This window comes from Branchiostoma belcheri, unplaced genomic scaffold (assembly GCF_001625305.1).
Source record: "Branchiostoma belcheri isolate BF01 breed outbred unplaced genomic scaffold, Haploidv18h27 scaffold56, whole genome shotgun sequence".
In the NCBI taxonomy this organism is placed as follows: Eukaryota; Metazoa; Chordata; class Leptocardii; order Amphioxiformes; family Branchiostomatidae; genus Branchiostoma; species Branchiostoma belcheri.
In genome coordinates this window covers 2004795-2017623 of record NW_017804198.1, presented here as the reverse complement: position 1 = coordinate 2017623, position 12829 = coordinate 2004795, and the positions used below count along the sequence as shown (strand labels likewise).

The window sequence follows — 12829 nt, the reverse complement described above, 5'->3', positions numbered from 1 at the left end:
GGCCCTACGATAGTTAAGGGCCGGACAAACCCCTCGGGCTCAACTCCCCCGTAGCACTAATTTAGGCAGGCGGGCAAAGGGCTCTCGGCTGCCGAAGGAAAACGGCTAACGGCCCGATACTAGTTTTGGCATCCAGGTGTAAGAGTCACTGGTCACAAGCTCTAGGTGAGAACAAATCAACCTGTATCTGTTGCAATGAACAGTCTCGCTCTTTTACTCAAATCTGCTTATTTTCTACGACTAAATGACGTCAAAAACATACGCACCGCTCTGCTGTTGTACTGGTTCATCTTGAACTCCGTCTGTATGTCCTTAGCGAACTGGTACACGCCGATCCTGGCCTTGCTGGGTCCGATCTCGAACCCCGCCGCAAGCTTCAGGATGAACTGCCGTACTGACGGGAAGTTACGCTGCTGCACGCTCTTGGACCCGTCCACTAGCACATGGATGTCCGCCTTGGAGTGACAGGTGGGCTACTGAAAGTAAGATTTAACCATCAGAAAATGACAATACGAAGTGCGTAATTACCAAGCAGTACATGTGGTGAGACTTAGATATCAGTACATCTCATTGGAAACATTATGAAATAAAGACTAATCTTTGAACTAACTCCAAGACTGCACGGAAGTATTGCTTTGGGTGGCTGAGCTACGGGTTCGTTTGTGTGCCTGCCAGAACAGAGTAGCTATAGGTTGACAACACATGGACACAGAAAATGGGGCAAACTTGCAGGTCACAAAATTCAAAATACTACTCGGAAGTTTTAAATGTCTGCTTTCTTGTTCAGTTTTAAAAAGACTAATTGGCATTTTATGAGAGATGACGTTTTCAAGAACAGCTTCTTAATCTAGAATATCTGATAAACGATTCGTACCGGGAACGTCCTCACGACCGGAGCTCCAGCTGATTCCCACACGGAGGTAGATGTGATGACTCAGCCCGCATCCCCACACGCGATTGGACGACGAACTGACGTAGATCTGGGTAAGGCTTCCTCCGACCAATCGCCAGGCTGTTCCCTGCGGTGTCTGGGCCATTATCCCTGAGTGGACGGAAATAACATAACACGTCTAACGTTTTGTATGGTCTATAGAGAATCTATCTGCTGTTGCAACATGTGTGCTACGCGAAAAAAAAACATTGATGCAATTCTCAAAACTGCACTTTCTGCTACCATCAAACGTTGTCAGGGGTTCCTTCGTATGTTGTCATTATGTAATATCTATCAGATGTTGCAATATTTGTGTTACAGGAAAACAACAACGTTGGAGAATGTTGTCAGGGAACTAGTTGAGAATGAGTATCACTTTTTGATGAAATGTCCTAAGTATGTTGATGTACGCAATTCATTAAATACGAAACTATCGTTATATGTACCAGAATTTACATCGATGGATTTAAGTAGCAAATTTAAGATAATAATGACCTGTGATAACTCATGTATGGTAGATATAGGAATGTATATCAAACAATGTCTAGACATAAGAAATTCCTCCAATATTGTAAAAGTTCATTCACATCCTATATCAGCCACAAACTCCTGTATTAGTTAGTTTAATTTAGTCCATAGTTAAGTTTATAGATAAGTTTTGCCATACTTTGTACCATGTACAACTGTTGTGCAATAAAGTTATTATTTTTTATATTACTAATGAATTTGCGGTTATGCATTATAGAAGTCAAAGAAAGAATACCACACTTTTACCATTGAAGATATATATGATTAAGTTTTTACCGATCCTGATGAAGACCTGTCCAATGGTGCTCACTCCCCACACCACGTTGTAACCCACGCTGATGCTGACCAGCTGATACCCCGTGACTTGGACCCAGCCTGTTCCCGCCGAGCCCTTCCCGCCGTACGTCCCGCTGCGGTGCCAGATCACGCCGCTAGAGGTCACTCCCCACACGCCACAGTACCCGATCGACACGTGCGACAGGCCGCCTCGTATGGCCGATCCGCCGGGTACCTGCTGCCAACCCGTCCCTGTAAGTGAAAGGCAGTTCATTATGCTGAGGTCACACTTCCAAATCGGGGCCCGGCCGGGCAGTCTTATGGAACGAAAAGTATGGTATAAAAGACAACAAAGCACAAAAAGTTGAAAAAAAGGGAACTATTATTGGTTTTATTATTGATATCAATTGTTGATTTTCGTTAATCGAAACAGCCCGGCCGGGCCCCGGTTAGGAAATGTGACATCAGCATTAGACTAAATTCTATCACGCAATAGCCGATGAATAAGGAGTCAATAACCTCAATATACCGACACCATTGGCCGCCATGTTGGTGGGGTGAATAGATCCAAGATGGCGACCGATCGTGTCGGCACTTTTATAAATGAATTTGCAAGAATCTTACCTCATAACCAAAAGATAATCGGTAAACCAAACGGGTACTTCACCGTAATAAAGGTTAACCCACCAACATGGCGGACACTCAATTACGTCACAATCACGTGACACCCTCCCTACCAATGAGGTTGCCGGTTGTTATCCCCGTCCTCCTCCAGACGGTGCCAGTCGTGCTGACGCCCTAGAGAGGAGTCTTTAACATTCTCCCAAGTACTTAACAACGTAACCAATAGAGAATTGGTAGCCAAACAGTAAACCCACCAACATGGCGGACACTGTGTAACGTCAAAACCACGTGATAGCCTCCCTACCAATGAGGTTGCTGGTTGTTATCCCAGTCCTTCTCCAGACGGTGCCAGTCGTGCTGACGCCCCAGACGAAGTTGCTGGAGGAACTGACGCACACCGACCTCAGCGGCTGTCCTGTCACCAGCCTCCATACCTTGCCGTACCATACCTTATCCGTGATGCCTGTACATAATAATAATAAGAAGAACTTTATTGCACGACAATTGCACATGGTACAATGTATGGCAAACTACATAAAGAGAGTAACAAACAATGAAATGTGTTGAACAAGACCTAATGTCGAATAAAAAACTAACAAAATCTATATCATAATTATTCAAATAATATGGGATAGCACAAGTCTTTGATAAAGTGTTAAAATCGAGTGGGCTAATCACAAGTTTCGGAATTTTTTCTAATAACTAAGCATTCCTTTATATATCTATCATGAAGAACTGCATTTTCATCTCGGTTCTACGCAATGCTGGCATTACGAGTTAAAGAGACTCATAGTAATAGCTATTGAGTTTTAACTCCATAGCTATAACTTAAAAGTTCTGAGAGGCCAAAGTCGTGAATGTGTGACATCTGCTTTCAGCTCGGAGAAGCTCCGATTTAGGATGCGATTACATCAAAATGTATTACATTGCCTGGATTTCTGTGCGGTCAAGATGGAAAATATGATAAAAAAGTTACGTTTATCTTTGATTCATAGGCTTTAAGATACTGATATTCAACTATTAGGCAAAAGGCTTATGTTTTACGCTTGATTCATGAAGTTTATTATACTTATATACTAATAAGTCTGACTGGACTGAAAAAAAAGCACAGTCGACTGCAACTAGGAGCCGACAGAATAAGAACAAAAAGACTAGGTCTGACAGAATAGGACAGTATTGGCTACTCTCCAAGCAGAGGTTGATGGTGGAAGATCGTTTGCTTTTTATATATGGCCCTTTTTTTCGCAATGGTGGTAGCGACAAAAAAACGGGCCATATATAAAAAGCAACGATCTTCCACCATCAACCTCTGATTGGAGAGTAGTATTGGAGACATAACATACCGGTTCGCACATATATTTTTGCCTCTTGAGTTGACCCCCCCAGACGATGCCCTTGCCGGAACTGATCTGGGCTAGGTTCCCGTCTATCTGCTTCCACTCCTTCCCGAAGTGACCCTCCTTCCCGGCCGTGCCGACCCGGTAGAACACCACGCCGCGGGAGTTCACGCCCCACACGCCGCTCCAGCCGATGGTGACGAAAGAAAGGGACCCTGGACACGTGTCCCAACTCGTACCTAGATAAAATATATAAAAAAAGAGCATATTCACAACAGAAAGCGTATCAATGTATAAGTATTTCCGAAAAATATATAACAAGTAAAATCTGACATTTTATACCTCCGGGCTTTTTATTGTATATTTTTATATGTGATTTGTTATGTATAGTTGATGGTTTTGAAATTTTATGTGTTAGAGAAGATGCATGTGCACAACAACAATTGTTGCGCGCCGCAGGACTAGGGGTTCAAACAAAGAATTTATCGAGACCGGACACCCCTCTTTGCGAGGGGTCATATACGTGGACCAGTTCGAGAATAGCTTAAACACCGGTACCCCAAAGGTCAACGGTCGCGACCATTTTCACGCTCAAAGGGGTGTTCTGGGGCCACCAAAAGGCACCATTTTCACGCCCGAAAACACATATACAATAAAAACAAAAGAATGTGCATCATTTACAGCCCAATAGCAAAACATACACCGAGTCCCAAAAAAATCCGTCCACCCAAACGCGAGAAACAGATGCGAACATGACAAGCTAAATCTCTCACAAAACCCTTCCGCGGAAGGATGTTTCCTTCCCCGTAGGTAATAAGAGAGGACAAAAAACAGGCATTATCATATAGTCAGAAGACGTCGACCAGATCAGAAGCCCTCGCTTAATATTGGTTGTGACGCCATAACCTCACAAGTGGTGAATAATGACCTCACAAAATGATGGTGGGGTGAAACCCCGACCAATAGGGTCGACCGCTTGACATAACCCTGGGAACGAGATACGAGTATTAAGGCCCAGTCCACCCAATCTTTGTGTTTGCTGTTTCAGTCGACGATTTATTCGATGGTCATAAGAAATGACTTTTAGTCTTTAATTATGTGCAAAGGTAATATGCAGCATGTAAAATAGAACTTACCTCCTATTTCAGTAGGTATGGTTCCACCTTTAGAAAAAGGAAAGAAAATATTCATGTCATGTGTCTGATAATGTGAGTTTTAGAGGCAACTAATTATAACTATATGTAAGCGAATTTTTATAACAATGAAAATATTTCAAATTTTGTTTGAAGTGACAGTTGCAATATTAAAATAACTCACTTGGTTCGGCCTCACAGGTGATCCTACCGTTGGTACACTTACAGATTTGGTTCCCAGATCTCCACACTTCGTTTTTCTGAAATCAAATGCATAAAATCAATCGTAAGGAGTTAAGTTGTTTAAAAAAATACTTAGCTTCTTCCCTCATGACCTCAATGGCAAGCATCCAGTATGTGGATTTGAGAATTCCATGAATGTGCAAAGACTCCAACAAACAAACAAACAAACAAACAAACAAACAAGATAACAAACAAACAAACAAACAAACAAAAGTTGATGACCAGCAAACCTGGTAATAGTTCCCGTTGCTGGAGCACCCACAGCTGCTTCTGGGTACACAGACGGACCCGCTGAGGATGTAGCCCTGGTCACACACACACGACTCCACACATATCCTGACGCAGGCCCGCGGGTTGGGCTCCGTACATGTCAGCGGGCAGGCAGAGCCGCACGGGTCGTAGTGGCTGTGAGCAGGGCACGGCATCGCTGCAAAATGATAGAAACAGAATAAAAGAGCGATTCAATCATAAGGATATTGACTTTGGGTTGTCGTTAGTATTTTTAGTACCCCTTCCTAATAACGTTACGTTCAGAGCCACAGCGGTTGTAGTGGCTGTGAGCAGGGCACGGCATCGCTGCAACATGATAGAAACATTATGAGATGAGTGATTCAATGATGAAGACAATACTGATATATAGGTTTGACGTTGGGGTGTCGTTGGTATTTTGTGATATCTTATTCCAATAACGTTACATTTATAGCCACAGCGGCTGTGCGCAGGGCACGGCCAGGCGAAATAATAGAAACAGAATAAAGATGATGAAGATAACACTGGCAAGACTCACTTTGTCAACCTGAGGAAGACGATTACATTAACAAAAAGGACAAAGGACAATATTAATGGTGACTTTAGACACAATTCAATGTTTTGAGTAGTATTTATGACACCTTTAAGCTGTTAAAATTCAACCGAATAACAAAGATCTAACTGCACCTACTACTAAAAAATCAGGGAATTTCCATCTTAACGTACACGTATATGAGGTGTATAAATATGTAAATAAGGAAAACCCGTCAACTTAAAGCAGATTTCAAGCAGGATTCATAGCGCTTTTTGTGCTGTGATTGATTTACATTTATTGCACAGCCCGGTTGCTGTCTTTAAAGCTAAAGTTTCTCTATTCTCAAATCTTATTTCCCTGTCAAGGGCCTGCAAGGGGGGTCCCGACAACGCTCTACGCTGAATTCGGAAACCTCTCGATTACGCTTTACGATAAATTCCAAGTGGCCCACAACGCATTACGTAGAATCAAAACGGCGAATACGCTCTACGCAAAAATATTAGAGCGGTCCGTCTACGCTGTACGTAGAATTAAAACGGCCGATTACGCTCTACGGAAAAGGGCTTGCGGGCCGAAATGTACTTACGACAGCGGTTTGCAGTCCTCCACCTCCCGGGCTTCCCCCCCTTCGCTGTGCAGTCGTCGCTGTACGCCTCCAGATTCTCACACAACATGTCCTCATCCCCGCGGTCAGCAGCCATGTCGAACAGGCAGGACCCGAAATACGTCGCCGGGTTCAGCACCGAGATACAAGCCTGGAAAGGACGCATTTGGACATCTTTGATTCAAAAGAGACTGCAAGGATTATCTTCAATCAAATTAAACCAGATTGCCAACCTTGCCGGAAATAGAACGGACTGGAAAAAAACTCGGCTGCGTCTAGCAGCCGACAGAAGAAGAATATTCAAAATAACCGAATAATGTTTTGGCGACACCTCAGGAGTGAGGCCTACCAAATAGTATTACGAAATAGTATCAATGAAGTAAGCATTTACTGTATCGGATCCAAAATCGTGCCTATCAAGTCTAGTATACTTTATACCTGAATGGGTAAGGGGTAGGTTAGGGGTAGGTTCTGGATAGTATCCAAGAACGTAGATTTGACTTATTTGACTATCCAGCACCATGACTTACCATAGTTCTGGATAAATCATGGTTTTGTGTATGTACAACGTAATTTAGTTCTTAGTTCTGCCTGTACCTGTGGGTCTAGATTCGAAGACATTGTACATTTCCTTTTTCACTGCCCTGTACACAACTTGCATAGAGTTGCCCTTCTCGGCACATGTTCTCAGCAACCTACAGAGCCTAGTAGGCTCTACTTTTGACTTGTGCAACTTGTCTAACCAAGCTAGTATTAATCTTTTACTGAGGGGTTCGCCCCTTTTACGTCTTGAAGTAAAAAAAAATTCTGATTCTTACTCAAACCTTTATACTTAATACCCAACGATTTACAGTTGCCTAATGATTTATATTGCCGTTAGTCTTGTATATACGAACGCTCATTTGTTGTTTTGTCATTTTCATACTTGTAATTTGTATTCTATGTCAGGGGTGTGATTAATATTAGCTTCGGCTAGAGTTTCCACCTCTGTGTCTTGTACCATGTCTTGTACTTTGTTGTTTCAATAAAAAAACACCCCCTCTAACATCTGCCAAATTTTCCTTTAGTGACAACTTAAGACGATCCAATGCACTTACCCCGAATGGTCCAGTTCGTAGCTGAAGAAGGCCGCACTTATCAGGTCGCCCGTACAGCTGTCTGTCTGAAGCCGTGATGTCGTTGGAGTCAAAGTTGTCCTGAGGTCGTGTATCGGGGCACCTGTCAGAAAACATCCCTGAAAATGTCAAACTGCAGGGTCCAAAACATTCAAGATCATATTTCATGCCTCTTTTGGCAATAACGGTAGTACTTGCTAATTTGGCAGGCAGTGAGAACAATTCTAAGGCTTAAAATCATGTCGAAATTATCCTCAGACGGGGGGTGGTATAGACTTCTGGTCACCTCTGACCCATTACTGACGCCAATCCTCCATAAAGTCACGTGCAAGAGAAGATAACGGGTTCCCTGAAGAGGGCCAATGGTAGGCTGAACACTAGCTGTGTTTTTACCTTCATCCTGCTAAAGTATCAGTTTGACACTAAATAAAAAAAGTACGGTTCTTAGTAGCAAATGTGCAGAGCTTGGCATATTGGCACTAAATCGCTCTGTGTCCTCACCAGGACACACTATCAGCAATACTTAGCCGAAAGGCATGGTGGGCGTCAGTCCACCGTACAGGGAGGGAAGTCGTGTATGGTGCATTTCCAAAAAAGCACAACATCGGTCATGTTAGGGGATCAAACCCGGAACCTCTTGGTTCCGAGGCGAAGGCTCTGACCATTATTTCTTTTTATATTCCGAAACATGTAATCACAAGACGTGGTGACGGCACACTCAAGTTTTTTCAACTTATATGAATGCCGCCACCAACACAGGGACAGTACAATACTCATTTACACCTGAGCGAAGTGAGGAAAGTCGTGTAAAGTGCCTTTCCCAAGCGCACAAGATCGGTGGCATGTCAGGACTCGAACCAGGGGCCTCTGGTTCAGAGTCGAGAACGCTGCCGCTACGCCACACGACCCCACTATCTGACCATTACGCCACTCGATGCCACAGTAGCAGGAGGAGAGGGTTAAAGGAAGTTTCAAACATGATCACATACGTGTCATCATCAGGGGCGATCCAGCTGTTGCCGTACAGAAGGGAGGTAGAGGCGACCTGTCCTGTCGGCATGAGGTTATCGTCGTTCGATTGGCCGTTATAGTTTCCGCACATTCCGCTAATCTATAAGACGGAAGTGAAGAAGCTAGAATGTTAGTCAATGTTAAGCTAAACATCAAGGCAGTTCAACAGAAATGTCCCTTACTAAATAGCTTCCGTCTTACAGAATCTAATCTATGATCGAGGACATTAATGGTCTTGCTATGATATGGCCGTACCTTGCCCTTGTACGTCGTAGGAAGCCTGATAATGACGCTGTGTCTCCCGTCGTACAGGACAGACAGACACTGGTCCGTCTGGATCTTCACGTATCTACCGCTCACGGAGATGGCGACCTTCCGGTCCAGGCACACAGGCAGGCTGCGGCGGTACCCGTTCACCTGGGGAAAAATTCAAATCATGAGACATCCGCGAACATGCTTTAATGCCTTTTTCTTCATCCATACCGACGAAGCAGTAGACGTAGTAGAAGAAGTAGTACTAGTACTAGTACTACTACTAGTAGTAGTAGTAGTAGTAGTAGTAGTAGTAGTAGTCGTAGTAGTAGTAGTAGTAGTAGTTGTTGTTGTTGTTGTTGTTGTTGTTGTAGTAATAGCAGCAGCAGCAGCATCCACTATCTTTTATCAGTGACTGATAATGACGACAAGGGTATCCTGTATATACTATGATTGAACGAATAAAACAAACGAGCCAATCGAGTACTAGTATATAAGTTAGCAAAATTGATTTTCTCAGCTCTGATGATTCAACGCATTGCATTCTGTTTGCTTGCTACGGAAACGGCTGTCTTAGATCTTTGTCGGTGGTTGGTTCTGTTACAACCTGCTAGAAAAAAATTCTACTGCACCAAGGCCGTGCGGCGACCTACCTACTACGGCAGTGTGGTCACACAGTTACATCGAGTAACGTAGTTTTCAACTCACCAGTACTTCCTTGCCCGCCCCGCTGCGGAGATGTATCTCGTAGTTGTGCACGTTTACTTCCACGTGGTCGCAGAAGGCCACCCGCTGGCTCATCCCGCGGCGGTGGACGTTACGAGCTGCCACCGTGAAGTCGGCGTGACGAACCAGGACGTACTTACACGTTCCCTGGAAGTCGTGACGGCGACCGTCAAACGTGATGTAGTGAGGATCGCCCCACGCCGAACACTGACCCGCTGTTTGAAAACAAAGCACAATAGATATAGACATAATCAAATTGGCCAGGCAGTATCCAATGGCCAGACTGTTGCCATTTCGCTACCCAATGGACGCTGCCTGCCCAGTTTGATACTCGCAGCCATACTTAAATTCGCAGCCACCAAAAAAGGATCTGCTTGTAGATTAAAGGAATACATCCCTGCAATGATATCCAAGTAAATGTGCACTGAGAAGTCAAATATCAAAACGAAAGCAACTTACGTCTAGCTGGACATGTCAGGTCACCCAGACACACGGGGTTGACAGGTGGAGGTGCTAAAAATACATTATGATTTAAAACATTGGCTAATTTAATAATCCTACACACTAGTATTGTTCAAGACAGCTTTTGGAAAAACATTGTAGCAAATTATACTTGTTGGCCCAAATACAGAAAACGATTTTAATTGGACTATGAAGCTTAAATACATTTTGAAGAAGCAAAAAAGTGTCTATATGTATTGATTAAAATGTGACATTGGATTTTGACAGTTCCTATAACTGGCTCATAAACTACCTTGTAAACTTCGCGGACTCGGTTGTTTATTCGTTAGTTATTCGAACCGACCATGAAATATGACACCGTATACATCGAAGGAAAGCGGGCCATTAACCCTATATTACCCCCTCACTCCCTCCTGCTCACGTCGCCACCACAAATGATAAGTTCGTCCAACGTTGTTCGGCTGCATACGGGCGTTTTCTAAAGCTTCTATCTCAACAATACAGACTTCTTGACACCAACTGTTAGGCAGTTTACGCTTGCTTAAAGTCATGCAAAGATTGTATAAATATTTGCCAACATTTATGAGGGTCTGCATGGGGGAAGGTCCTTGACGTTACGGTTAACGTACGGTGGTGAGTACAGAAGTACATGCAGGACAAACAGGTGGGATGAAAAACATATACTGTCTGCGTCGTTCTGGCCACCCCCCACACCGAACAATAACCATTTTGAAGGCATATTTTGAAGACAAGGAAATATTTCATCGTGATCATGAGCTTACTTGCGTCACAGTTTTTCCATTTGTTCCGGTCGTAGACCGCGGTTAAAGCACACCAGGGACGGTTATGGCCGGCGGTGGTACAGGAATAGTAGGTTTTTCCATTGTACCTAAATGGAAAATGACACCCTGAAAAATAAGAAATGAGTAAAAGGCATGAGGAGGGCAACTGTTTACCGATCCGTTCCTGTACCTAAAACTATACCAACACGCCAACACTTTGCCCAAGTCAATAATAAGTTGGCTTTTCTATTCGAAGCTGCACACCTTGAAGTCTAGCAACGGTCTCTGCCGGGGAATAATTTGCAAGGAAAATAACTGTATATTGGATGAAATGATATCTCTTAAGCTACAAGACCAACGGAGTTTGGTTTCTTCTAGTCTCCACCAGACTTCTTTGCAGGCTAAAGAAACAGTAGAACTCGGCCTAAAAGAATGTAGCTGGCCAGGAAAATTGGCCGACTATAGAGGGTCCAATCTGCTCTGTGCAGGCAAATTGGACCCTCTATGGCCGGCCAATACCCCTGGAAAGCTACATTCCTCTACTATTTTTTTAGCCTACAAAACAGTCTAGTATTGAAGACTAGGTTTCTTCAACCTCTTTAATTTAGTAAAGTTTTCAGGAAAATTTTTTTCACTCCAAAATTAATGCACAAAATTGGGAATTTTCATGTAGGATAATCCCATTGCAAAAAGCCAGCTGAAATGACTAATTCTGGCAGAAAGATATAAGCCTTGTCTATACCCGAGTACATTATAAAGACAATCTAGTACTAAATTTATGTAGTCGCCCACGGCACCGCGAGATGTTGAAAATCGACTCACAGGACGTTACAGCACTAAATCTAGGTCAGATGGGCGGATTACACTTGGCGCCCATAAATACCCGAAAGTAAGGTTCGAGTGTGAAGCCAAAATCAACTTTCACCCCCAAAATCACCATATTTGTTACACTCTTCAGGGCTAAGGTCAGTATCAGACACTTGCACAGAGGGCCCAGTTTTAATCTATGGTATCTGAAACCAACTGTAAAGATTCTGAAGTCGACGTCTTTTCTTGGGAAATGCTGTTGTTTAGGAGCTGGATAATATAAGTAAGGGTTGTAGTAGTTTTATTTTGTTGAAAAAAAAAACCCAGACGTACAGCCACGTGTGTGCGTTTGGTTCCCTGAAGAAGATATAGGTTTTCATACGGTCATCAGGTGTCCTGAGAGGTCAAGGGTCACGTCTCAATGTTCGGACAGAATTCACGCATGCTTTCGGTGTATAGGATTTGTTTTTCATTTGGTCTAAATGGGCACTTTAGAGGTTGGACTGCTCCTGCTTATGTGTGTTTTTCAAGGTCTGAGACTCAGGTTTAATATCATGACTTTTGACCACTTTGTTCTGACATAATTCCCATATGTTAACATAGCCAAACCAATTAATATATAATGGGCTGTTCCCGCCATCCTCGATATCACTGGTCGCGAGGCAGTCTCGTGCCCAGCGCAGCATGGTATGCTTTGATTACGATTTTGTACAGGTTCTGGGAACGAGCTGGGCTGTTCCATTGCATTCATGAGATGTCTTTCATGAGTGCGGAAATGAAGACAAACGGACGCTCCAGGGGCTATCTGACGTTTGACTATGAATGTCTATGCGTAATGAAGAATTGTCCATGAACGCTGAACAATGGATTCTAGATGACAATAACGCGCTACGTAGAGTAAAAACCACCAATAACGCTTCACGATAAATATACCGATAACGCTTAATGTTGAATTAGAGTGGGTCGGCTACGATTAACGGTGAATTAAAACACTACATGGCGCTTAATTAACTGAGATTGGTATGCAGGCCCTCATCTTTTATCTAGACAAATAAACCGTAAACGAAAAAGTACCTTGAGTTGACGATGACGAATCGCCTACAACGGATTAAAAGGTCTTTGTTAGTCTGAGAGTAAACACAAAATATTCAAACGGCAACAGCAGACCGGACAAACATTAAAGATTCGATCGTGAGTACATGAGTACATGTAGG

At 43.3% G+C, this 12829-nt stretch overlaps 1 protein-coding gene across 1 annotated transcript in view; it reads right to left on the bottom strand.

Annotated features, from left to right (window-relative positions):
• LOC109481518 (IgGFc-binding protein-like) overlaps positions 1–9905 on the bottom strand; it is a 10394-nt gene extending 489 nt beyond the window's left edge. Inside the window, exons 1-14 of the mRNA XM_019784093.1 lie at positions 9866–9905; positions 9553–9779; positions 8842–9003; positions 8565–8686; positions 7558–7678; positions 6443–6611; positions 5303–5499; positions 5014–5089; positions 4833–4859; positions 3738–3935; positions 2664–2822; positions 1736–1987; positions 875–1042; positions 263–436 (exon numbers count right to left, since the gene is read on the bottom strand). Of these exons, the coding sequence (XP_019639652.1) occupies positions 263–436; positions 875–1042; positions 1736–1987; positions 2664–2822; positions 3738–3935; positions 4833–4859; positions 5014–5089; positions 5303–5499; positions 6443–6611; positions 7558–7678; positions 8565–8686; positions 8842–9003; positions 9553–9779; positions 9866–9905 (2092 nt within the window). The remainder of the gene's footprint in view (positions 1–262; positions 437–874; positions 1043–1735; positions 1988–2663; positions 2823–3737; positions 3936–4832; positions 4860–5013; positions 5090–5302; positions 5500–6442; positions 6612–7557; positions 7679–8564; positions 8687–8841; positions 9004–9552; positions 9780–9865) is intronic.
• Positions 9906–12829: the final 2924 nt, after the last annotated feature.